General features: G+C 48.4%; 1 protein-coding gene across 9 annotated transcripts in view; it reads right to left on the bottom strand.

Annotated features, from left to right (window-relative positions):
- LOC140396419 (chemokine-like protein TAFA-2) overlaps window positions 1–27,344 on the bottom strand; it is a 373,625-nt gene that overhangs the window by 173,517 nt on the left and 172,764 nt on the right. For all 9 annotated transcript variants that reach the window (XR_011936524.1, XR_011936520.1, XR_011936526.1 and 6 more), the window contains exon 3: window positions 6,278–6,360. Coding sequence is in view for 1 of the 9 variants with exons in the window: in XM_072485040.1 (XP_072341141.1) it covers window positions 6,278–6,359 (82 nt within the window). In the remaining 8 variants the exon portion in view is untranslated. The remainder of the gene's footprint in view (window positions 1–6,277; window positions 6,361–27,344) is intronic.

Genomic DNA, 27,344 nt, shown 5'->3' with positions numbered 1-27,344 from the left:
GCGCTCCGGCCCCGACACAACATGGTGTGGGGGAGAGAGGCCGGCCCGTCGATGTGTGGGCCCCAATTGCGGGCCAGACCCCATCGGAGAATCACACGCCGGCGTCGGGGCGGCATGGCGTGGTTGCGGCGATTCTCCGGCCCGGTGCGGAGCTGGGAGAATCGCGCCCATTGTCTTTTTGATTAAGTCAGCGTCGCCCCAATTGGGGTATATCCATTCACAAGCACCACTGATGCCCCTTCCAGGACATTACTGACTATCTTTTTATTAAACAGTAAAGGCACCCTCTCGGCCTCATCCCATAGCACGCTTGGTAGGTCTGTCCTATCCAGCTTTTTCTTATCCTCAGTTGGTCCTTCTCCATCAGGTGTGTCTCCTGGAGGAAGACTATGTCGGCCCTCAGGCTTTTCAGATGAACGAAGACCCTGGGTCTTTTCTCTGGGCCGTTAGGTCCCTCCATGTTCCAGGTAACTGCCCTGGTGAGGGGTTTCTGTCTCCCCCCCCCCCTTCTACAGGGTCAGCCACACTCACCATGTGGATGTGCCCCTGCACGTCAGGTTTCCCTTTGTTTGTGGGCCAACCAAGATGGTCACCATTGTCTTCATTGTTCTGACCACCACCATGCGAAACCTGGTGTAACCGGCATTCTACCCACCTCCCACCTAGTCCCCAATCCCCACCCTGCGCCCATCTGCCCTTGTCGTTCCCCCTCCCCCATACAAATGCTGTCTTGCCCCCCCTTACCTCCCCCTCCTTTACCCTTCTCTCCCCAATTTGTCATTTTGCCCCCTCTTTCTGCCAGGCACTCCCTCCCTTTCGGGAGCTATGCCTCTCCCCCCCCCCCCCCCCCCCCCATTCGCCTCCTCTTACTTCCATGCACTAGGTCCTGTGTAAGGACCTCCATACACTGCCCTGTTGGTGGGTGGGCCAGCATTCGCGCTGGCGAACCTTCTCAGTCTGCCATATCCTGCTCCGCTTTACTCCGCATTTTCTGCGGTTCGGATCATCCTCTCCAGACCTTTGCTTCTTTTACTATTTTTCCGGCTCTGTGGCAGGTTTGAGGGCATTTCCTCGGATGGTTGTTAGTTTGGGATAAGGGTAGGGTTTTTTTTGTTGTTGTTTCGATATCTGTTTTACGTGTTAAAATGGCCTAATTTGAAGTTCCAGAGAGGGAGCCACCTTTTGTGCGATTGTTCAGCACATCATCACCACCTGAAGTTGTCTCCTCCAATTACTGGAATTAATTATGAAATTCCTTTTGTATTTTTGTGTATTTAACTGCAAAGCCCTTGTGCTTAACCTATAAGCAACAAGTAGCCATGTTGAAAGTCTACAACACTCGGACAGACTATCAAGCAAACCAGAATATTAGCAACACAGCAAAGCTAAGTGAAAATAGGTTTTACAAAGGAGCACAGTCACTTTAAAAACATTGCAATCAATGCTAACTAATGCTCACCACGTAGCTGATGCAACCACGAAGGCAAGCCATTGACTGCTTGTGAAATAGCCATGTCATCAATATTGTTTTCTGAGAGAAAACCTGATTAGAAAACTGAAGGGTAAAAGCTGCAGTGACAATAGGGACTGAAATTCATAAACACCAGAGAAGAACCGCCAAATAATTGGCATGCTAAACTCACGTGCCTAAGAACTGTCCAAATATTGAAATGAGGTTTACGCTCATTCACGCTAGCTGAAAGCCAAATGGACATTAGCCGGGTGCTGTTAAATCGGTACAATGATGTTTAGTTCATGTCCTTAATGTGTCCAGATAACCTTTTGTTGAATGTAGCCCTACATTAAGTAGCATATCAGATCGGCTCCGCCAACATAAAGTGAATTTAACATTCCTGATCCAGATACTGATTCTTTTATTTTCCTTCGGAAACATTAAGCACTCAAGCTATCCAGCGGAGACATTAGCCTAAAGTTTCCAAACATGCACAGACAACCGAAAAGGTTCCTCACCTCCGAGCAGCACCTCACCAGAAAGTTACCTCACCCACCATTACCCAAAGATTCTCGAGATGCCAAGATGCACACCTATGTTCTCTTGATTTTTCAATTGCTGGTTTATTCACCGGATGAAAACTTGATGCCTTCTTTCAAATTATTTCATGTAGGATTTGGGGTTAGTCATGGGTTAAACTGTGCTCTGGTCCCAGCATAATCCAATGAAGTTAGTTAAAGAGTTCTCTGCTCAATATTGATACAACTAACAACAGCACCCCCTGTGGGTGCTCCCACCAAACAGCGGCATCATTTGAACCCAATCGGAATTTCTCGTTAGTTGACATGTCTGCCACAAGTGTAGCCCGAATATGTCAACACCTTCCATGCTTCTCGTAAAGTGACAAGTATTGTAGATACTTCAGTAAAGGCAACAGATACACAGATGCCTTAAGGTGCAGGTAACATCCATTGTTACAAATGCAAGACTTTGATCCAAAGAATAAGATTGAACAACATAGCATTATCATACCACAAAATAAGGAGAAGACCATTCAACTCCTCAAGCCTGTTCCATTATTCAATGAGATCTTGGTTGACCTAAAGCCTAACTCCATTCACCCACCACAACTCCATAAGCCCTTAATACCTTTGGCTAGAAAAGTAATCTGTCAAGCTTGGATTTTAAATTGTTAGTTGAACTAGCACCCACCGCTTTTTGTGGGAGAGCATTTCATACTTTCCACGAAGAAGTCTATCCTGAGTGGCCGAGTTCTGATTATAAGTGAATGTCGCCTCACCCGAGACTCCCTCACTCGCAGAAAATAATTCCCTCAATTCCAGTCAAAGTCCAAAAGACTTGAATAAGATCATTCCTTAATCCTTTACTTTCCAAGGAATAAAAGCCTAGTTTATGTCATCTTTCCGTATTCTTTAACCCTCGGATCGGTGGTAACATCTGCACTGTGTCCTTCCATGGCTAATTTCTCTTTCTGCCTTGTTTTTCATATACAATAATGCAAGAGTTATTTAAAGAAAAAAAAATTAAGTTTTATTTATAAAGCAGCTTTAAAGGGTTTGCATTTTCAACTTTTGAGAGACCTCTGGAACAACCAACTTCGGAAAAGGGCTGCGCAGTTGCCGTACTTCCCACTGATGAATATTCATGATGCTAAACAGTGACTTTTCCTCCTTTGTGTTTACAGCTGATTTTTTAAAAATTAAAACCTGTGATAAAACCTGCACTACAATAACAAGGTGTGACAGTATCACAGAACCATCTGTGGTTGAGAAGGTTGGCAAAGTGATCTTTTGAAATTAGGATAGCCGTAATTTATCATTTAACCCTCAGAAAAAAAACCAGACTTTCAGTAAACTTATAAGTAGATTTCCATCGATTAAAAATAAGCATGTGAATGGTATAGTGTATTGAAAATTGCAATGTGCATTTTATCCACTTAAGACTACCATACACATATTTCAGCTGAGGGAGTCTAGAAGGGAATATAATAATGCATGTTTTAACAGCTTGTGTAGCAGTCCTATTTCTTACTGAACATTACTGTTTCTTCCCAAAAACATTCCGATAGCTTTGTGATTCAGCACTGTTTGACTTGGGTTGATTCTGTGTTCATCAACTGCCACTTTTTATTTTTGTGACTCTTTATTTCCTTCCACAATAGGCCATCTTTTCTTTATTGTCTTTTGACTTCTCGTGGAAGCCATCAAGAACACTGTAAGGGACAATAAATACTTAGTAATAGGGAGGGGATAGGCCTAACACTCCTGCATTAGAATAAAGAGCACATGCTAGTTAAATGCTTGCACCCAGTGAATTTTACACACCCCAAGGACCTGAGATCAGCAGAATTCACCAGCAAGGTTGTTTACTTGTTAGAAGAACAGATAGTCTCTAGCTAGGAGGAGATAACTGGTCCTCGCTCTAGTTGAAACGTTTAATAATACACGATTGCAATTTTAAACAACGTACTATGTACTGGCTATCTGTATAGATAGTGTGCATCTGCGACTTAGAAGAGAGTGCTGTATTACAACACTATCCCTTTGAGAGCTGTATTAGAGCTGAGAGTCGTATTAGAGGAGAGTGGTGCTTCAGAAGTTTGTCTGGGCAGTGCTTTCGATGCTAGATCATGAATAAATGATTGTAACCTCTCCCTGAGTTTCCTGTGGTTAGTTGGAAGACGTCCATAACAACCGCCACTCAACAGTGAGGGATCCAGTAAATCGTCTCTCGCAAACCAGTGTCCATTCGTCTACCAAATGAATCAAAAGATGGGACAAGTTCATCCTTGATGGAAATCCCAAAGAATATGGCTGTATAACTGTCCCCATACCCGTACAGAGGCTGACTGGCCTATCAGTTTGCTAGCACCTTGCTGCCCCGAACCATTTTCTCTAAATCGGGATGCGAGTCAGAAGGGCTACTCGCCTGGAACCGGCAGGCAGGTAGTCAATTGAAGTGGAATTTTCCAGTAGACCTGCAAACTTCTCAAGACATGGGGACTAGGATTTTACCCCAATGTTAAGGTCCTGACCTAAACGAGAAAATCCTATGCTGTAGCACAGTGTTGATTCAATTCCAATATATATTCCATAACCAAGTGTAAAATAATGACCACTTTCCTTGTCATTGTATTGAACCACTCATAAGAAGGTATAAGGCACTATTCCAATTTGACTTTTCCCCCTCGATTTTCCTTTTGCTGTGTAGAATTTTATTCTCGCCAGTAGCAGGCTCAGGGCTAGGTGGGCATACTTAATTGGGTAGAAAAGAGAAGGGTGCAGATCCCTTTGCCTTCTTGACTCCTCCCAACTAAAATGGTAGAGGTCAGCCTTCCCACCCCAAAGTCAACTGAGGCCATCAAGGGGCCATTTAAGGGTCACTCAATGCTCTCATCCCCCTTCCACTGGTATTCAACCAGCAGTTGATGGGAGCCCTGACATGCGGGCAATCTTCCAGGTAAACCTAGATGGGTATGGCCCAGCAGCCTGGTGGGGAGAGTCCCTTATACTTGACCAGCCTAGGCCCAATGGAAAGACCTGCCAGAGATTGGCCACCAGAGGTGAAGATCCCTTTCTGCCCTTACTAGTAACCTCCTCCCTTCACCTCACTCACTGGGGCCACACCAACAGGTCCCAGTGAGCCCACCTTACATACCTTCACTCCAGTGATGAGCCTCCTGCAGGGGCCTCCTGCAGGATCAGCAGTGGACACCATTTCCATTTGGTACTGAAATGCTGCCAGCCTCCGATTTGCTGGTACCTCTCGGAGATCGGATATGTGCTCTGAATACGAACAGGACCTCGACTCCGAGCAGTTAAGTGCCTGCTTGGTACTAAAGTGGATAAAGGGTTGCATGGAATGGTCACAGCAGGATTGGGACTGGCTCTCCAGCCGGTAGATGGGCCCAACAGTGCAAGCATTAAATTAGGCCCTTAGATTCTGAAAATACACTGCGACTTCTGACCAGATTCCAACAGTCATGAATGACAATGAGCAAAGGAGCTTCAACATCCCTTGAACTAAGTTCTGTTTCAATCAATAATAGTATTTTTCTCTTTGGATCATTCCCTGCTCAGTCTTCAAACACAGGCTTTCTGGTTGTGCTTCTGGTCAAATGAATAGTTTGTTTTTCAATATTTTGTCCTCCCAAAAATGTGAATAATGAAGCCGCCACAGTTGGAGACTTGAGGCCTGGATCTAGTCTGCTTGCTCACCAGCTCTGCAATGTTCAGCCCAAATGGTTCTTTTCTTTTTTGCTTCTCTTACAATTTAATGAAATTACCTCATATTCCCTTGCCATCGGGGAAATGAGACAAGGAATAATATTGCATAAGTACTGAATAGTGGGTACCATGCATCGCCACCCCACCTCCATAGCCTGCTCCTTGATACAAAATAAATGTGGCAACATAACATTGATTATCTTGCAGTGTTTCTGTAATTTGGAAACCATAAGTGCAGTTCAGAATATAAACTTGTAATGGAATTGGCAGAGTTTGAGTCAATATTTATAGTTTGTTTACTTGTTCCAGATTCTCAACACCTAGGCTGAAACTGATGGAGGGAAACAAACTAATTCGTTTGGTTTAGATGCATTCATTTTGGTCAACATAATCAAAGTTTTACTTGGCTTCAGTTGAGCTTGCTAAATTGAGAAAAAATTTAAGCCTTACTCAAATAAATTGAGCCTTTTTATTTTTCTCACGTGTGAACTTGGAATCTTTTGTGAATGCAGTACTGCAGAATTAGGCCATTGCATACAACACTATGGAAACATAGAAGGTTTGAAAGAGTGCGTACCTTTATGATGGTTTGCAGCTGATAGCAATTTTCCCCAAAGGGTTATCACACATATGATAAGTAACAGTGTCCCTTTAACCATCCTGTAATAAATAACAGACAGAGATCATAGTTTACAGTTCATTGTACCTTTATGGACTTAATGTAGCAATCAATCAATTCTGGCAAATAGTGAGACAAAATGTCACACATTTGGAAAGCATTTGATTCACTAACATTTCACAATTTTAGTTTAATTTTTGTTTTATATTTATTTTATTACAGACATGTATCAAAACAGGTTATATCCCATAAACACTCCGGGAAACATACTTCTCAGCAATCAACTGTACCGCTTTTACAAATCTTTTCCCCTTTTTCACCCCCCCCCCCCGCGACAAACAGTTCCTCAAACGTGGTCACTGTTATGGGAGAGGCGTATTCAGAACCCCAAAATGTATCATGGAGTTCAGAAAACCTCTCCCTTTAATGGATTGTTGCTTCTGAAGCACACGGTTTGTTCCCCAGGTGTGATATTACAATTTTGGACACGTGGTTTTTAAAACAAAACAATGTTTATTCCATGAACTCAAATTAACCTATTAACTAAACATTGGATCTCTTAACACCCCTTACTTCAAAGATAAATAATACAACACGAAATAATCCCTCAAAATGTTCCTTCAAACATCCAAAAGGCTTCAAACCTTCAAAACAGTTTCACACCAGGTCACAGAATGTATATATCTTCTGTTTGATGGCAGAGATATATCAGCTTGGTTGACTTCAGCTCCAGCACCTTGCTTTTCTTCCTGCAGCTCTCTGGAAACACACAGACACAGACAAGCTGCTTTTTCAAACCTGGCTTTCTCCCTTCAAGCAGCTCACAGCAAACCAGAACTTCTCAAGCTGCTGTCTCAAACTGCCTTTCTCCTTTTAAGCAGCTCACAGCAAAAACAGCCAGGCACTTTTAAACTGCTCTCAGCAAAACCAGCCAGGCACTTTTCAGTTGCTCTCAGCAAAACTGAAATCAAAAGCAGAAGTGAGCTCAGCTCCCCACCCCCCCAACCTCTGACATCACTTCAGTAATATGATCAACTCCATTCCTTAAAGGTACATTGCTTAAACATCCATTTCTTAAAGGTACTCTCTCATGACATCACAAACATCCCCCTCCTTTTCTCAAACTCCTCTGCGGAGCGCCTTAACCCATACGTTATCTTCTCCAACCACAGGAAGTCTTACATGTCACCCAACCAAGACGCTACCCCCGTTGGCGATGCTGACCGCCATTCAAGTAGAATTTGCCGTCTTGCAATCAGAGAGGCGAAGGCCACGGCATCGGCCTTCATCCTCTCCATGAGCTCCGGCTTCTCTGAAACCCCAAATATCGCCACCAAAGGGTCCGGGTCCACCTCCTCCTCCATTATCCTAGTCACTAAGACTGCGAATACTCCCGCCCAGAATCTTCCCACTTTTTCGCAACCCCAAAACATGTGACACTTTTAGTTTGATGGCAATGCAATAAGCCATCGATCACCAACTTGCAAAATGAATTATTCCGAAAGTAACAATCATTTCATCCATTTACAACTGTCGGACAGACACAATTCAGCAATCCTTGTGCATCTTGAAGACAGCGGGTTTAAGAAAACCTATGGCTGGCCTCACTGAATTGCATCTGTACAAATGTGATCTCTTTTGCTTTAAACGTGTTAGTATTAGGTGAGCACCCTCATGCAGCACATACTTCTGCAGGTGAAAATTGGAGCCAGAAATATAATGGAAACAAACCCAAGGGAAAAGTGGCATTTTTCATTAAGCACGTCTTGCTGGTGGCTGAGGAATAAACATGCTTCCATCAGCTAAGAAACCTAACACATGCACTGCCAAGTGATTTCAATCTTCCCCGATACTTAACACCTATATTGTCAGAGGAACTCATTAATCAGCCTTTGTTATCTGAAATGAAACTCCAGTCAGTTATTCTACTCAGATTAATTATGTACAAAAAAATGATGCTGTAGCCAGATCTCCCATGTTAAAACAGCTTATAAATGAAAATGTATCATATTCCTAAGCCAATATCACTGTAAAGACATCAATTAAAATATGAGTCCTCTTTGATGTCTGAAGCTTCAAACACTTAAATCGTTGCATGCTTAATTTAATCAGTTCAAATTAAATTTGAAATACTATGTACGGTCAACAAACTTCACTATTTTGTACCCCACACCTTTTGGAATTGAAACAAACATGAAGCAAGTTGGCACTACAATGCGGTGTTACAAGAGTGCTGTACTGTCATAAGTGTCGTCTTTCAGATGAGATGTTAAAAGCAAGACACAATCGGCCCTCTTATGTGGAAGTAAAGGGTCCCACAGCACTATTCAAAGAAAAGGCGAGGAGTTCTTCCAGTATCCTGGGCAGTATTTATCCCCTGACCAGAATTCCATAAAATAAAACAGATTATTTGGCCATTTCGCTGATTTTTGTTTGTGGGAGTTAGCTGTGTGAAAATTGTCTCTGATATTTCTTACATTTCAACAGTAACTATGCTTCAAAAGTACTTCATTGGCTGTGAAGAAGTTTCAACATTCTGAGGTTGTGAAAGGTGCTATATAAATGAAAATTCTTCATCCCTGTCCATTTTCCTTTAGAGTGGGATTGCAAAATAATGCTTACTTTAAAGGGCTCTCATTTTGCCTCTGCCAAAACCCAGGAGAGTATCTCTTTAATTTATTCAATATGAAGCAATGATTTTAACGGGGATACCATGGCTCGAAGCGTGCAGAACCCAACATGAACTGTTATGTGGTTGTTCCTGACCATCTTAGCAGAGATGGTGCCAAGGTCAGAAGGAATTGCAGAGATATAATAAAATGGGGGTAATTTTCATCTTCAGTGTCTCGTGGAGCTGATTGCCCAGCCCACAGTGGTATCAATGAGTATTTGGCAGGTTTTGTAACTGGTGGTTGACCTGCTCTGCCACATCCCAGTCAGTGAAAGGGAAAATTGCCCCCAGAATCTCTCAGATAAAACCGATTCGCAAAATCGGAGGCATTCAAACTGGAGCCTCTGCCCATGGTAATGAAAGACAGGCAATTTGGTCCTATTCTGACTTAGGTTTCCTCTTACACAGTTTTTCCTGTTTGAACTCCGTGGGTGTTGGAGGATTGGGAAGGGCCTAGTTGCCGCTCTTAACCCTTTGGTGGACAGAACCTAAATCAAAACCGAGTGTCAACAGCTTGAGCTAAATGCAAATTATTGGGAGCTTGGATGTAGTAGTCCTTGTGGCTGTAGTCCATGGCTCTGAAGAGGTTTGGGAACCTGATCTGCATCAATCTGTGCTCTAAGTTTCCTGATTTAAAATTGTGTAACATGGAAGTATGCTGTCAAATGATAATTTATCCACTTTTATTTCAGCACCAAATAATAGTACCCTTTCAAATCTTCAATATCAACGTAATATAATAGCATCGTGGCAACTTCTTAAAACTTTTTGTGCTCATTTGAGCATGTAGCTTACAAAATGCTAATGCACTGAAAATATTGACTTTGTGCTCTCGAGAAAAGGCAACCCAATTGACAAAGCACAGTTGATGCAATTGGCTTTTTAATAAGTCTCCCCCCCCCCCCCCCCCCCCCCACTCTCCACCCCATTTTCTGTGCAATTTTCTTTTATAAGTAAGACAATGGATCTCATTCTGTATTTCGCTCAGGGCTTTTGAAGTTGGTGGAATGCTTTCAATTCTCAGAGAAAGACAGAGTATAAACAGAAGGCCTCAATCATTGGTAAGAAAAATCCAGCACACATCATTGAACTCTCCAGTGGCCAGAGGGAGAGCTCTGCAAATTTGTGAAGGCAGGATGTTATTATTAAAAGAGCTGGGACTCTTTTCTCGAGAAAAGGGAGGGCCGAGGGGGTGACCTACCAAAAATTCTGAAGATTTTTAAAGTGGGATACATAGAGAAAATATTTTTGCTCGTGGGGAATCAAAATTAGAGGTCATAAATGTATGATAAATCTAATAGCAAATTCAGGACAGGTTTCTTTACCCAGAAAGTGGTTTGAATGTAAAATTCACAAACACAGGGAGTACTTGAGGCGAATAGCATAGAGGTATTGAAGGGGATGCTAGACAATTACATAGAATGGAAGACAATTCCTACAGTGCAGAAGGAGGCCATTTGGCCCTTCGAGTCTGCACCGAACTCCGAAAGAGCAGCTCACCTAAGTCCACTCTTCCGATCATCCCGCCCTATCCCCATGGCCCCACAACCTAACCTGCACATCCCTGGACAGACACGCAATTGATTATGGGCACTCCACCTAACCTGCACATCTAGGCCGGGATTCTCCGACCCGGCACCAGGTCGGAGAATCCCCGGGGGGGGGGCTTGCGTCCCGTCGCCCCGACGCCGGCTTCCCCATTCTCCAGCACCGTTTTTCGGGCGGCGGTGGGATCGTCGCCACGCCGGTCGGGGGCCGTTGACAGCAGCCCTCCTGGCGATTCTGCGGGCCCCGATGGGCCGAGTGGCCGACGAGTTTGGCCGAATCCCGCTGGCGTGGATTACTCACCTCCCACAAGGCGGGACCTGGAATGGGGGGGTGGAGGGGACACGAATCCCCGGGGGGGGGGGGGGGGGCACGGTGGCCTGGCCCGCAATCGGGGCCTACCGATCGTCGGGCAGGCTGGCTCCGTGGGGGCCTACTTTACTCCGCGCCGGGCCCCTGTTGGACTCTGCCATATTACCCGGGGGCCGGCGCGGAGAAGGGAACCCCCACGCATGCGCCAAATCACGCCGGCCGTTCCGTGCATCTGCAAAAATACGCCGGTCGTTCTGCGCATGCGCGAACTCGCGTGGGCCGTTCCGCGCCGGCTGGAGTTGCGGGGACCACTCCGGCACCAACCTAGCCCCCTAGAAAGGATGAGAATTTCTCGCTTTCAGGGGCCGTTGACGCCGGAGTCATTGGCGCCGGTTTTCAAGCAGGCGTGGGGACATAGCCCCATTATTAGACCATCACGCCCCTTTAGACTGTGGGAGGAAACCGAAGCACCCGTAGGAAACCCACGCAGACACAGGGAGAATGTGCAAACTCCACACAGTCAGTCACCCAAGGTTGGAATTGGACCCGGGTCCCTGGTGCTGTGAGGCAGCAGTGCTAATCACTACACCATTGTACTGCCCGTGACGGAGAAGAGCATGGAAGGTTAGGTTCATGGGGTTTGCCGGGGGTGGCGAGGGCAGCGGTACGAGAAGGTTAGTATGGAAAATAAGCACCGACATAAATCAAGTGGGATTTAAAGAGACCCCTAATCCATCACTGCTTCCTTGTAAAACATGTGGAGGACAGTGGAACAAATGTCAAACCTCACGCAGCTGTAGCCACTGCTACACTGCCACCAATATCACATTACAGGTCACAAACATCCAAAGACTCAGGTTGTGCGTTTCTAGAATAAGCAGCGAAAGCTCCCGTGTAGCACTGACAGCAGTTGTCTCAGTCGCTTAAAATCAAGTTGCATGTCCCAAGCACGTGATGCAGCAGAAAACCCCTGCATTATTATTAATGGGCTGAAGGAAATCTCTTCATTCCTGGCAGGCTATAAAATGGCATTTATGGCAGCAGGGTGGCACAGTTGTCAGCACAGCTGCCTCACGGCGCCGAGGACCGAGGTTCGATCCCGGCCCCGGGTCACTGTCCGTGTGGAGTTTGGACATTCTCCCCGTGTCTGCGTGGGTCTCACCCCCATAACCCAAAGATGTGCAGGGAGATGGATTGACCACGCTAAATTGCCCCTTAACTGGAAAAATAAAAAAAAGGAATGGCATTTAAAATCTTGTCTTGAGAGTTTTATTTCTGCTGCCGCCGAACTTGTCTTGCTACTTAATGAGTTTTATCAACCTCTGTGACATGCAGTAAATTATACACAAATAATATATTGCTAAAACAATGGGTTATGCTTCCCCAGCAAATCATAGATCCCTTAAGTTGCTTTGCCATTCTAACATTCTTGCGTCTTAATTTTAAATTCCAATTATGGTTTATTCAAATTGTTGTCCAGTTCTTAAAATCATGGTGTACCGTGTTCTTCCCATCAACAACAATTTGCATTTGTACTGCATCTTCAACATCACCTCAAAGTGTTTCACAGGAGGATAATCAGACACAGGAAATTGGCCCGAATTCTCCAGCTGTTGCGATTTATTTTTCCCACAGGCAGCGCATCCAGGATTTCCTGGCGGCGTGGGGTGGCTTCAATGGGAAATCCCATTCACAAATTGCAGGAGTATGGAATCCCGCCACCAGCGACCGGAATGCCGCCAATAAACATGTGGCTGGGGATCCGGAGAATCCAGCCCATTGTCCTGTGGGAAAACTTTGATGCACCAACATAAATGCCATGCTTGCAAGGTGGGGAAATGGCTGGGGCCAGATTGCTGATGAGGCCAATCTTGTAGCACATGGAGCTATACTAATCCCAATATATGCATTACTTGCAGTAGGCTAGTAATGGAGAACCCATCAGCAGATTTTTCAGTACACATTCAAGGAAACGGAACAAGTTCGACTTCTCCATCTCACAAATGAATTTTGAGTGAGGGATGGAGAGTATTAAGGAGTGTAAAGAAATTCTTACACGTGGCTGCAGATTTAAAGATCATGTACATATCATCCACATATCAGAAATATGCACTGGGTAGGAGGTTACCCTGGAAACCTTAGAAAAACCAGTATCTGTAAAATTTGAACAGGCACATGAAGTTGCTTCACGCTGCTACCATGCTGTGGTTACGCCAGTGGTATTTTTCATGAACAGGATGCTGCTGTCAATGCAAAAAGCTGTTCTGCCTCCCACACAACTGAGCATCATTATGTATCAATTTCACTGCTGATGCAATTCCAGGTACATAGGCCATATATCTCAATAATTGGCTGATTGAATCAAACCTTATGGGCAGGATTCTCTGTCCCAACATATCCAGATTGTGTTCCCCTATGGAACAGAGAATCGGGCGTCGGGAGAAAATATGGGTGCCGATCGGAACGCGATGCTCCCACTCCTCTGCTGGCAGCATGAACAAGGTCCATGATGTGCGCCAGCAGAGAGATGGAAATAAATCCAAGTTGGTCTTGCCCCATTTGTGTCTATTTAGCTGGCCTGCATCCTATGCCCCGGCCTCCCATGCTTCTCCCATCCCACAGCTGGGAATCTGTGGCCTCAGATCAAGTGTGGGCTTAGGAATCATGAACCTGATGTGATGGACCTTGTGGTGGTTCACGTTAGGTTCTCTCTAGTAGAGACCATCTGAGGACCACCCCCAAATATGCACAGCCAGCCATCGCCTCCTCTAACAGATCCCTACCCACACCGCCCTCCCCTCCCCCCCCCTCCCCCCACACACACAGGGACCCCTACAATAGGGGCACCTCAACCCAGGGACCCTATAATAGGGTAACCCCCCCACAGGGACCGTAATAATAGGGGGATCCCACAGGACTCCTGAAATAGGGGAACCCCACTCAGGGAACCATGTAATAGGGGAGCCCCCAGGAACCCTGATATAGGGGAACCAACAGGGACCCCGAGAATAGGGGGATCCCACAGGGACCGCTGTTATAGGGAGACCCCACAGGGACCACTTCCCGAAAGGAACCCCTCCACCGACACACACTCCCGCGAACAAAGACCAGCCCCCCTAGAAAAGGGATCCCTGTCTGGAAGCTAGAGAGCAGTCCAGACAGGGGCAGTGAGAAGCATTATAGCTGTAATACTTACCTTGCAGCTCCACATGTCCACTCCTCGAAGGAGAGGAAATGTGCCTCCATCTGGTTCCCATTGATCCATTATCTGCAACCATTCATTGCTTTCAAATAGTGGTCTGTGATTGACAGCTTGTAAAAACCACCTGCAGGACTTCCGGCTGCGGCGATGCGGAGCTAAGCCGCGCGTTTCGGCAGCTCCCGCGACAACGGACTTTCGGGCTCTGTGGAGGAGCCCCAACGGAGCTTTTTTAAAATCAATCCCGTGTGGGAAGGCGCAGGGAGGTCCCCCCTCACAATTTATGGCAGAGATCAGCGCTGGAACGTCGAGAAAAGAGGCCCTGGAGCAGAGACCAAAACGAGGGGAAAAAGGCAAGATGGCAGAGGGCGGAGAGCAAGCAGCATGGGGGCCAGACCAGCAGGAGTTCCTCAAGCGATGTGTGCAGGAGCTGAAAAAGGAGGTGCTGGCGCCAATGCTGTTGCCGATCGAGGGGCTGAGGGAGACCCAGAAGACCCAGGCGGTGGAGATCCGTGAGGTGAACGATAAAGTAAATACCAACGAGGAAGAGATCCTGGGCCTAGCGGTAAAAATGGAGGCGCACGAGGCGGTGCACAGGAGGTGGGCCGAGAGAATTGAGGTCCTGGAGAACAGGTCGAGGAGGAAGAACATCCGGATTCTGGGTCTTCCCGAAGGAGTGGAGGGAGCTGATGCCGGGGCGTACGTGAGTACGAGGCTCCATTCGCTGATGGGTGCGGAGGCCTCTCCGACCCCACTGGAGCTGGAAGGGGCTCACCTGGTCCTGGCGAGGAGACCCAAGGCTGATGAGCCACCAAGGGCGATAGTGGAAAGGTTCCATCGCTTCGCGGACAAGGAAAGTGTGCTGAGATGGGCCAAGAAGGTGCGGAGCAGTAGATGGGAGAACGCGGTGATCCGAGTATAGCAGGATTGGAGCGCGGAGGTGGCAAAGAGGAGAGCTGGCTTCAACCGGGCCAAGGCGGTGCTGCATAAAAAAAGAGTCAGGTTCGGCATGCTGCAGCCTGCGCGACTGTGGGTCACTTATCAGGACAGACACCATTATTTTGAAACGCCAGAAGAGGCTTGGACCTTTATACAGATGGAAAAACTGGACTCGAACTGAGGGGATGTAGTTTTATATGGGGTTGTAAATATGGGTAAAGAATATTTTATGGGTGAGATGATGGATGGGGATGTGGGTAGAGTTCAGGTTAAAATTCCTAAAATTTCCTTTTTTCTTTTCTGTAGACAAGATGATGATGATGGGGAATGTGGGCGACGGTGCTGGAGGGAGGTGGGACTCGGGGATGAGGGAACTGGGATAATGGCCACAATAGGAGCTGCGCCACGGGGGGCGGGGCTGGTTCAGGAAAGCGCGGGCATTTTCCAGCGCCAAAGAGGGGGGGGGGGATGGAGGAAGGTAAGGAGGAGCAGAGACTCCCACACGGGGGAGATCAACAGGAAGGCGGGGGAAGCCGGGGTCAGCAGAAGTCAGCTGACTCACGGAAGTAATATGGGGGGAGCAAAAGAGCTAGATGAGGATCTAGAGGGGGGGTAATGGGTAACCCCCCAATCCGGCTGATCACGTGGAATGTGAGAGGCCTAAATGGGCCGGTTAAGAGGGCCCGAGTGTTCGCGCACCTAAAGGGACTGAAGGCAGGCGTGGTCATGCTTCAGGAGACACATCTGAAAGTGGCAGACCAGGTCAGGTTAAGGAAGGGAAGGGTGGGACAGTTGTTCCATTCGGGGCTGGATGCGAAGAATAGAGGGGTGGCAATACTGGTGGGAAAGCGGGTGTCGTTTGAAGCCAAGAACATAGTAGCGGACAAGAGAGGCTGATACGTGATGGTGAGTGGTAGGTTGCACGGGACGGAGGTGGTACTGGTGAAAGAGTATGCCCCGAACTGGGACGATGCTTGATTCATGAAACGGATGTTGGGGCGTATTCCGGACCTGGAGGTAGGGAGCTTGATAATGGGTGGGGATTTTAACACGGTTCTGGATCCAGCATTAGATCGCTCCAGATCTAGGATGGGGACGAGGCCGGCTGCGGCCAAGGTGCTTAGGGGGTTTATGGATCAGATGGGGGGAGTAGATCCGTGGAGATTTGTCAGGCCTTTGGCCAGAGAATTTTCTTTTTTCTCCCACGTACATAAGGCCTACTCCTGGATAGATTTTTTTGTTCTGGGCAGGGCATTGATCCCGAAAGTGGAGGGAACGGAGTATTCGGCTATAGCCATTTCAGACCATGCCCCGCACTGGGTGGAGCTGGAGCTGGGGGAGGAGAGGGACCAACGCCCGTTGTGGAGGTTGGATGTGGGACTACTGGCAGACGAGGAAGTGCGTGGGAGGGTGCAGGGGTGTATTGAAAGGTATCTGGAGGCTAACGACAACGGAGAGGTGCAGGTGGGAGTAGTATGGGAGGCGCTGAAGGCGGTGGTCAGGGAAGAGTTAATCTCCATTAGGGCCCACAGGGTGAAGAGAGAGGGCAGGGAAAGGGAGAGGTTAGTGGGGGAGATTTTAAGGGTGGACGGGAGCTATGCAGAGGCTCCTGATGAGGGACTACTCAGGGAGAGACGAAGTCTCCAGACGGAGTTCGACCTGTTGACCACAGGGAAGGCAGAGGCACAGTGGAGGAAGGCACAGGGGCCGATCTATGAATATGGGGAGAAGGCGAGCCGGATGGTGGCACACCAGCTCCGTAAGAGGATGGCAGCGAGGGAAATAGGTGGAGTCAAAGATGGCAGAGGAACTACGGTGCGGAGTGCAGGGAAAGTTAATGAGGCTTTGAAGGCCTTTTACGAGGAACTTTATAGGTCCCAGCCCCCAGGGGGAAAAGAGGGGATGCGGCGATTCTTGGATCAGTTGAGGTTCCCAAGGGTGGAGGTGCAGGAGGTGGCTGGTTTGGGGGCACCAATTGGGGTGGAGGAGCTGGTTAAAGGACTGGGGAGCATGCAGGCAGGGAAGGCCCCGGGGCCGGGTGGGTTCCCGGTGGAGTTCTACAGGAAGTATGTAGACTTGTTAGCCCCGTTGCTGGTAAGGACCTTCAATGAATCAAGGGAGGGGGGGAGCCTGCCCCCGACAATGTCGGAGGCGACGATCTCTTTGATCCTGAAGCGGGATAAGGACCCACTGCAATGTGGGTCATATAGACCGATCTCGCTCCTTAATGTAGATGCTAAGTTGCTGGCAAAAATGTTGGCCACGAGGATTGAGGACTGTGTCCCGGGGGTGATTCACGAGGACCAGACGGGATTCGTAAAGGGTAGGCAGTTAAATACTAATGTGCGAAGGCTCCTAAATGTGATAATGATGCCATCGGTGGAGGGAGAAGTGGAGATAGTGACAGCTATGGACACGGAGAAGGCCTTCGATCGGGTAGAGTGCGAGTATCTCTGGGAAGTGCTGAGGAGGTTTGGGTTCGGGGGAGGGTTTATCAGTTGGGTTAAGCTCCTGTATAAAGCCCCAGTGGCGAGTGTGGTTACGAACCGGCGGAGGTCGGAGTATTTCCGGCTGTATCGAGGGACGAGGCAGGGGTGCCCCCTGTCCCCTCTGCTGTTTGCATTAGCAATTGAACCTTTGGCCATGACGTTAAGGGAGTCGGGGAAATGGAAGGGGGTGGTTCGAGGGGGAGAGGGACATCGAGTGTCGCTGTACGCAGACGACCTGTTGCTGTATGTGACGGATCCAGTGGAGGGGATGGTTGAGGTAATGCAGATCCTACAGGAGTTTAGAGACTTTTCGGGCTATAAGCTCAATGTGGGAAAGAGTGAGCTCTTTGTGATCCATCCGGGGGACCAGGGAAGAGGGATAGACGACCTACCGTTGAGGAGGGCGGAAAGGAGCTTTCGATACTTGGGGATTCAGGTAGCTAGGAGCTGGGGGGCACTGCACAAACTTAATTTGACGTGGTTGGTGGAACAGATGGAGGAGGATTTTAAAAGGTGGGACATGTTGCCACTCTCACTGGCGGGTAGGGTACAGTCGGTTAAAATGGTGGTCCTCCCGAGATTTCTTTTTGTATTCCAATGCCTCCCAATTGTGATCACTAAGGCATTTTTAAGAGGGTAAGCAGGAGCATTACGGGATTTGTGAGGGCGAGCAAGACCCCGCGGGTAAGGAGGGGGTTCTTGAAGCGCAGCAGAGATAGAGGAGGGTTGGTGTTGCCGAATTTGGGTGGTTATTATTGGGCAGCCAACGTGGCAATGATCCGTAAGTCGGTGATGGAGGGAGAGGGGGCGGCGTGGAAGAGGTTGGAGATGGCGTCCTGCAAAGGAACGAGCCTGGTATGCGCTGATGACGGCACTGCTGCCGCTCTCACCGACAAGGTATACCACGAGCCCGGTGGTGGCGGCGACGCTAAAGATCTGGGGGCAGTGGAGACGGCACAGGGGTGCGACGGGAGCCTCGGTGTGGTCCCCGATCAGAGACAACCATCGGTTTGTCCCAGGAAGGATGGACGGGGGATTTCAGAGCTGGCATCGGGTAGGGATCAGAAGAATGGGGAACCTGTTCATTGACGGGATGTTTGCGAGCTTAGGGGAGCTGGAGGAGAAGTTTGGGCTACCCCCGGGAAACACTTTCAGGTACGTGCAAGTGAGGGCGTTTGTGAGGCGGCAGGTGAGGGAATTTCCGCTACTCCCGGCACAGGGGATTCAAGATAGGGTGATCTCGGGCGTATGGGTCGGGGAGGGCAAGGTGTCGGCGATATACCAGGAGATGAAAGAAGAGGGGGAGGCTTTGGTAGAGGAGCTGAAGGGTAAATGGGAGGAGGAGTTGGGGGAGGAGATTAAGGAGGGGCTATGGGCTGATGTCCTAAGTAGGGTTAATTCCTCTTCCTCGTGTGCCAGGCTTAGCCTGATACAATTTAAGGTGATTCATAGAGCGCATATGACGGGGGCGAGGCTGAGTAGGTTCTTTGGGGTGGAGGACAGATGTGGGAGGTGCTCAAGAAGTCCGGCGAACCATGTCCATATGTTTTGATCATGCCCGGCACTGGAGGGGTTCTGGAGGAGAGTTGCGGGAACAGTATCTAAGGTGGTGAAAGTCCGGGTCAAGCCAAGCTGGGGGCTAGCACTATTTGGAGTAGTGGACGAGCCGGGAGTGCAGGAGGCGAAAGAGGCCGGCATTCTGGCCTTTGCGTCCCTAGTAGCCCGGCGGAGGATCTTGCTAATGTAGAAGGAGGCGAAGCCCCCCCAGCGTGGAGGCCTGGACAAATGATATGGCTGGGTTTATCAAGTTGGAAAGGATAAAGTTTGCCTTGAGAGGGTCTGCGCAGGGGTTCTACAGGCGGTGGCAACCGTTCCTAGACCATCTCGCGGAGCGTTAGATGAAGGTCGGACAGCAGCAACAGCAACCCGGGGGGGGGACATCGTTCGTGGGGGGGAGTGGGGAGAGGGGGGTGGGGTTCTCTGGGGGGGCATTTGAGCACGAAAGCACATGAATGATCCGGAAACTGACATGTACGGGAAGAATCCAATGTACAAAGTTCCGTATCTTATTGACTTGCCATGTTCATGTCTTGCCACGCGAGTTCTTTTTCTTTGTTACGGGGGGGGGGGGGGGGGGGGGGGGAGGTTTGTAAGGGTGGAAACTATTGTTATTGAAAAATTCTTAATAAAAAACATATTTTAAAAAACAAAAACCACCTGCAGCTTTGGTCCATTCATATCCTATCACACCTCAGTGGCCTAATAGGTTGAAATCCCAATGTTTGTGACGTTGACCACATCAAAGAGAGGTAAGTGCAGTGAAATCACATGCTTGAGTGATTGTAATGCACCTTATCCAGAGGGAATGTGGAACTCACTACCACAGGGAGTGATTAAAGCGAATAATAAAGATACAGTTAAGAGGAAACCTGTGAAGGAGAAGGAAAAAGATGAAGAAAGATGGGAGGAGACTCTAGTAAGCATAAACACGGGCATGAAGTGGTTGGGCTGAGTGGTCTATTTCTGCGCCATATATCCTGTGTATATCAATGGGAGACCATCCTACATTATTGAAATGAGGCCAAGAATTCAAGGGGATCTGACCTTGTGCTGAGAGTTGTATGCCTCCTATCTACCCTTGCCATTAAAAATCAATGTCCAAGTGCCAAAAGGACTTGAAAGGCTTAACTCTGCTTTCTCTCCTTACAGATGCTGCCTTTGTTCTTGTTCAGATTCCAGCATCCGCAATTTACCTCAGTACGAACTTGGTTCAAGGCGGGGGGGGGGTAACATGGACACCCTGCAGTCCATTACCACACCAACTGTACCATTTTTAATTTATAGTACATATGCTATTGTGCTCACAATTAGTTTGTCTCACTAAATCAATTTAATTAAAGCGTAAGCAACAAATTAAGTATAGTACGGTTCAATTGCATCATGCCCACTACTGCAAGATCATTAATAATCATCTATAATTATTCAGTCAAAAGTCTCTTGGCTGATAACCAGTCCCTATTATTTTAATTCCTTTGTTTCTCACTAAAGACAGAGAGGTGGCTCTACAAGCTGGTGCTCCTTGCCTGTCGTGCGTTTTGGGGGAAATCCCAAGTGATAGTCCGAGGGAGACACTGTCTGCCCCAGATTGCAGAATCGACCCTCCGATCTAAGTCCCACCACTGTGACAAAGGACCACTAATATGCCAGTCCTGCCCCGCTGGTGGGAACCATGGTGATATTTCCCAATCAGCCCTCGGAGAGAGTGCCCAAAGTTTAAATGCAAAGCTATTTGAGATAGCTGCAGAAACAAGCAGACAGTGGGTAAAGAAGGTACCTTGCTGGTACACAGGGATTGAAATGGTAACGGAATACTGATACTGAATTCATTGTGTGGTTTGATGTGAGTGTGGTTAAATTTGCTTGCAACCATATTAGGTTTTCATCTGCTTTCACAGTGCCAAACATGACACCATTTTGCTGTAGTTAGCTAGTCCTGCCTTTGTTAAGAGTGAATGACTGACATTTTATACAGCACCTTCCAGAATCCTAATGTGTCCCAAGGCGCTTTAAAGACAATAAAGTATTTTTGAAGTGTGGTCGCTGCTCTAATGTAGGAACCACAGCAGCCAACTGATGCACAGCATGCTCCCACAAACAGCAATGAGATGATGACTGGACAATCTGTTTTTCTTCCGTGAAGTTGGTTCAGGGCTAAACATTGGCGAGGAGACCAGGGAGAACTCTCTTTGTCTGCTTCAAAACCGCGCCATTGTTTCTTTTACTTTCACCCAGTCGGAACTTCCGTTTAACGCTACACCCGTGTAATCCACTGAATCATGGATGACAACATTTCTTGTAGCCTTTCAGCACATACAGCATAGATTGACCAGGGTGATAGTAGGGATGTGAAACGAGAATAGTGAAGAGAGACTTGAAATTCTGAAACTAATTCCACTGGTGCAGATTTAATCAAATTTTTTTAAATTATGCAGTGGTTCGGAAGGTCAAACAGAGAAAGACTATTTCATTTTGCTGTAAAGTCAAGGAGTCACCAATTTAAATTTGTTACTGAGAAAACAAAGCGGGATATTCAGAAAAAGGTCCTGATGCAGTGGAGTATTTTGGTGTATGGTTTATTTGAAACTGCAATAATTGCTAATCAGTGGAATTGTGTCAGTAGTGTCAATAGTAAAGATAGGAGACTGTGGGGAGAAGGCAATAGGACTCAATGTGTTGAATAATACAGGAAAGAGGGTGGACGGCCACCCTCCAGCCCAGAAACAAAGTCATCATGGGATGGCAAGGGCCAAGTGTGATTTACACCCCTCACTGGGAGGTCCTGCCCTTGGGAGCTGCTGACCAATCGGAATGGCCGGCAGCTCTATCTGTCCCAGCAGTGCCAATAGCATGACAGTGGCCGTGGCCGGGACTACAAGAGAAGAAGGAAAAACACCCATGGAGCTCCATCACAGAACCTGGGCAAAGAGGGTTTCTGCAGGTCAGGGAGGGGGCAGGGTGCAGCGTTTGGGTTTAAGGTTGTGGGTGGATAGGTGGGAGGAAGGGTTCTATCTTATGGGGACTGCCCTCCATTCCCGCACCAGATTGCCAAAGGGCAGTTCCCAAAAATTCCATCCCACCCTTCGAATAACTTTGTAAACAAGATTCAGCTGCCAAACATTGTATGGTTTGGTCAGTGTGTTATCAGGATCAACTAACTTGGAAACAAGCCCAATTGACCCTTGATAACATGTTTGAAAATGGTGGGTGGGCTGCCAGGTTTGGTGCCCCACCCCCACCCACATATTAAGGGAGTGAACTCGGGGCTGGCAGGTAATGGTGGTGGGGGGGGGGCGTCTGCCCTATTCTATATTCTACATTCCCCTCCTTGCTTAAAACACTCCCAACAAGTTCATGTAAAATACAGTTTTTATTGTGCTAATAAATAGACAAAGAAGCCTTATGGAATTGTAGAAGGAGAAATGGAACCAGGGAGCGAATTCAGGTGGAGCAATGAAAGGCTTGGGTAAAAAGCTATTTTTGGACAGGTTTGGAGACAGAAAGAGGAAATCCTGTGAGAGGCCCGAAGCACATTTTACATCTGCAGGAAGTCATGCAGTGATTGTCCCGCCTCCGCCAGTGACGGAATGGGAGTTGATGCTCAATGCGGGAATGCCATTATAAGGGTGGCACGGTAGCACAATGGCTAGCACTGTTGCTTCACAGCATCAGCGACCTCGGTTTGATTCCCACCTTAGGTCACTGTCTGTGCGGAGTCTGGACATTCTCCCCGTGTCTGCATGGGTTTCCTCCCCCTCCCCCATTGGATAATCCATTCAGGTCGTGCATGCGGATTGGTGTGAATCATTGCTGGTCTCCTACGGCGTGCACCTGGCGGACTGACCTGCTAATGGAGGGGGACGGGGTTATGCCCGGGCCAAAAATTAAACTGAGATAAGCTCTTGCCTAATCTAGGGTTCCTGGGATACACTGTGACGCACAATCAATTACACTCGAGACAAAGAGAGTCATACTAATCGGCTTTAATCAGCTAGAACTGTACCCAGCAGCTTCGATACAGAAAGTGAAGGCTGCTGGGACGGCATTGGTTCTTATACCTCGCCTCTCAGGGCGGAGCTACATACGTTAGCCAATGGTAGACTCCTAGGTCTAGCCAATGGTCATTCACCTCTCAGGTACTGCCATACCTGGTATTACCACACACTGAAGATCCCATATCATTATTCCAAGGAGTTTTCCCAGTGTCCTCCCCAAAATTATCTTCCAGGTAACCAGCCCTGCAATGAACCAGTCAAGTGGGCAGTGCCGGGACTGCGCCAGGCAATGCCCGGAGGAACTGGGGGTTCCATTTCAACTTTGTTGCACTGGGACAGCCTGTGGAAAATGGCACCGCGATCTTTAAAAGACGAAGTTGCTGACGGGGCAGGCTGAAACAGAGCCCGCCCCGCCAGCGTGACATCGAGGGGACCTGACCCGTCGAGGGGACCCGACCCTTGAAGTTTCTTTCTCCTCGCAATACAGCAGAAGAAGCTGCCATTGGTGCCAATGGCATCAACATTGTTTACCCGGCCGCTGCCAAAAAAGGCAAAATTCCACCCATGTTTGTGGAAGGTTTTTGAAGCTAGTGAGAGAAGTGTAGAAAAGGGCAATTGCACCCAAGGGATGCAGTAACTATATATATATATAAAATTATATTTGCGTGTACGTTGACCTATGCTATATGCTGAGAGTGCAGCAACTTGCTGGCAAGTCAGCCAGTTTCTTTCAAACTTGGCTACGGCCCCTTGTTTCCTTTAATGAGATGGTGATGTTGGTGAGGACACAAAGGCAGTTTTGTTTTCAAATATCTCCCTGTTGCAGGCTGCAATCCATCTTGCATGAATTGTGTCCACTTACTTGGTCATTTAATTTATGGAGTGACACAGGAAAATGTGCTGCAGGTTACGATAGCTGTTCCCAGCGCAAGGAAAGTCTGAAGTCAAAAAGCTGCCCTGTCAGTTATATAATCGCTCGGCAACAAGAAGGCCCAATAATGATGACCTGAGTGAACTAAATTCAGTTTCTGGTACTCAGCCAGGCAAAAATAGCCTTAATCATAAGGGGCCTTTCAGCTTAACTACGCAGGTTCTTGACAACCTTTCACAACTGAGCTAAATATAAACTGGGCTGAAAACCTGAAATGAGAAAGAAAATTGCACCACCAGACTGTTAATGGTTATAACTTTGACCTAATAGCCCCTCTTTTGTATTCAATTAAAGATTTCCCTCCTCCTCTCTCTCTCCTGACAAACATTATAGGCCACCACTTTGATGGAGCACTGAGGGAGTACCACATTGTTCGTGAAGCAGCCTGAAATTAAATTGAGATAAGCTCTTGCCTATTCCAGGAGTCCTGGGGTACATGGAAGATTCCGGGCGCTATTCTCCCCCCCCCCCCCCACACGCCGGGTGGGAGAATCGCCGGGGTGCCACGCGAATCGCGCCACGCCGCCCCGACCCCCACACGCGATTCCCCACCCCCCGGAAACCAGCGGCGCGCGATTCGCATCAAGCCGTTCGGAGAACCGGCGAGCGGAGATTCTCTGGCCCAGATGGGCCGAGCGGCCACTACGACACGACAGGTTCCCAACGGCGCCGTCCACCCCTGGTCGCTGCCGGCGGGGACTCTGCGGGAACGCTGGGGGGGGGGAGGGGCGGCCTGTGGGGGAGGGAGGGGGACTCCTTCACCGGGGTGGCCTCCGATGGGGTCTGGCCCGCTATCGGGGTCCACCGATTGACGGGCCGGCCTCTCCCCTCCCCCCCCCCCCCCCCCCCCCCCCCCCCCCCCCCCCCCCTCCCCCCCCCCCCCCCCCCCCCCGGCCTACCTCCTTCCGCACGCGGCCCCAGAATACCGCCGCTATGTTGGTGAGGGGCCAGCGTGCGTAAGACGTTCCCCACGCATGCACAGGATGGCGCGGCCCAACTGCACATGCGCAGGATTGGGCTGCCCCGACTGCGCATGCGCGGGTTGGCGTGGCGCCCATTTGGCGCCACGTAAGGACGCTGGAGCGGCATGAACCGATCCAGCGCCGTGCTGGCCCCCTATGGGGGCCAGAATAGGTCGTGCCGGGGCCCTGCTCACGCCGTCGTGAAACGCGACGGCGTTCACGACGGCTCGAACACTTGGCCTCCATATCAGAGAATCGCCCCCTCCGTGTCAGTATTTCAAGGAGTGTTCCGAGTTCCCTGACCAAAATTATTTCCTACAGCCCCACGATGATCCAGTCAAGTGGTTATTCATCGTATTCTGTTTGAGAGGCCTCTGCACATATTGGCTCCCAGATCAGCTCCGGATTTCATTTTATGCAACAAAAAAAACCTCATTTGAGCCATGGCCAAGAATCATACTAAAGCTGTAAGCACGATATTACTGCAAGTTCACTTTGCTCTTTCTTTCAATGACATCACAAAAACCATACAAGTTGGTGATACGGTTTAATTACTTTTCAATATCTCAAGTATAATTTCCTTTTATTTAAGGTATGATATGCATTATAAAAGATCAATCTGGGATAAAATGCAAAGTGACACAAGGCCCAGGATAAATATTGGGCTGTAATAAGCTGTCCAAAAACCAATTCATCTTCACTCCTACAGTACATATTTGACTATGAGAACATTCCTTTTCATTAAATCAAATTGCAGTGCTGTTAAATTCTTCCGTAGGATGCACAATATAACTTGTCGGTGGAATTCTCCGTTCTTGAACTAAGTGTTGACGCCGGGGCAGGATTTGTGGACTTCTACAACAGCAAAACTGGTGCCACACCTGGACCGAATCAACGACCATCAAGGGGCTGCACCAGCGCCACATGGAACACAATCGATTCCAATGAGAAACGGTGAAGGATTCGCAGGTTGTCAGGAGACCGACAAGCTGCAGCCGCATATACACACTTCACTCCACCACACACACCATCCCAGCCACCAAGATGGCAGCCTGGAGAGCGGCTCCAAGATTCACCGATGCCAAGCCGGAAACCCTCCTGGACGCCGTGGAGGAAAGGCAGGGAACCTTGTACCCCGAGCCAGGGAGGAGGCTGCAAGCCGCCTCCATTCGCCGTGCCTGGACGAAGGTGGCAGAGGCGGTCAGCGCCGTGGGCAATATCATCCAGACCGGCCTGCAGTGCCGGATGAAACTGCAGAACCTCCTCAAGGAGGCCAGGGTGAGTAGGCAGCATTTTGCCTCTGGCACCAACCTCTGTCCCACACACCCGCAACCCAACCTCCCCACACAGAGGGCGGCCGAAACCCCACCCTGCTCCACATGCCCGCACCCATACCAGCCGCCATAGCCGGGTGCCCTGGCCACTCAGCCACCAGCAACCCACCCCCTGGGCTCACGCATCGGATGTGTGAAACTGTGCGTTTTCTGTTCCCCCCTGGGGCACGTGGGCTGGAACTGACTGGGCACCTGCCCAGGGTGGGGTAACAATATACATATTTTTTGCATAAATGAAATTGAATATTTACCTGTGAAACGTGCAGTGTTTGGTTACTATTCTGTAAAAGAAATTGCACTATTCTTCAGATTTCGAAAGACAAAATACAGAGGAAGGTGTTTAAAATGGATAAGTGCGCCAAACAGTTCAGTAATGAGTCATAAGAGACTAGGGAGAACCCAGGTTCAATCTCTGCCCTGTGCTAAGTTAATTGAGCTTAGATGAGGCAGGAGTGATCTTACAATTAACCTCAGTGTGCCCACATTGGAAAGAGAGGTAAAGAGCATTCAGGGCTCCTACTGCTAATTATTATCCAATTATTCCTGCTGTGTAACCTGCATGAGTGGGCAAAGAGAGAACAACAACCTTTTACTTAGCTGAAACACACTTCATGATTGAATACCAAACGAACAATTTTATTGCCTCGACTTGCACCAAAAACAAATGATAGAATCATAGAATTTACAGGGCAGAAGGAGGCCATTCAGTCCATCGAGTCTGCTCCGGCCCTTGGAAAGAGCACCATACTTAAGCCCATGCCGCCACCCAATCGCCGTAACACATCTAACCTTTGGACACTAAGGGGCAATTTAGCATGGCCAATTCACCTAACCTGCATATCTTTGGTCTGTGGGAGGAAACCGGAGCACCCGGAGGAAACCCACGCAGACACTGGGAGAACGTGCAAACTCCACACAGTCAGTCACCCGAGGCCGGAATTGAACCTGGGACTCTGGGGCTCTGAGGCAGCAGTGCTAACCACTGTGCCACCATACCACCCCGGCTGACGGTTAAAATCATATCCCTTTCTGCTGCTGGCATACTGCTAATGTAAGACCCTGATTTTAAGAACTGGACAACTATTTGAGTC

Source organism: Scyliorhinus torazame, chromosome 19, assembly GCF_047496885.1.
Source record: "Scyliorhinus torazame isolate Kashiwa2021f chromosome 19, sScyTor2.1, whole genome shotgun sequence".
NCBI lineage: Eukaryota > Metazoa > Chordata > Chondrichthyes > Carcharhiniformes > Scyliorhinidae > Scyliorhinus > Scyliorhinus torazame.
This window is presented reverse-complemented; position numbering and strand designations above follow the sequence as displayed.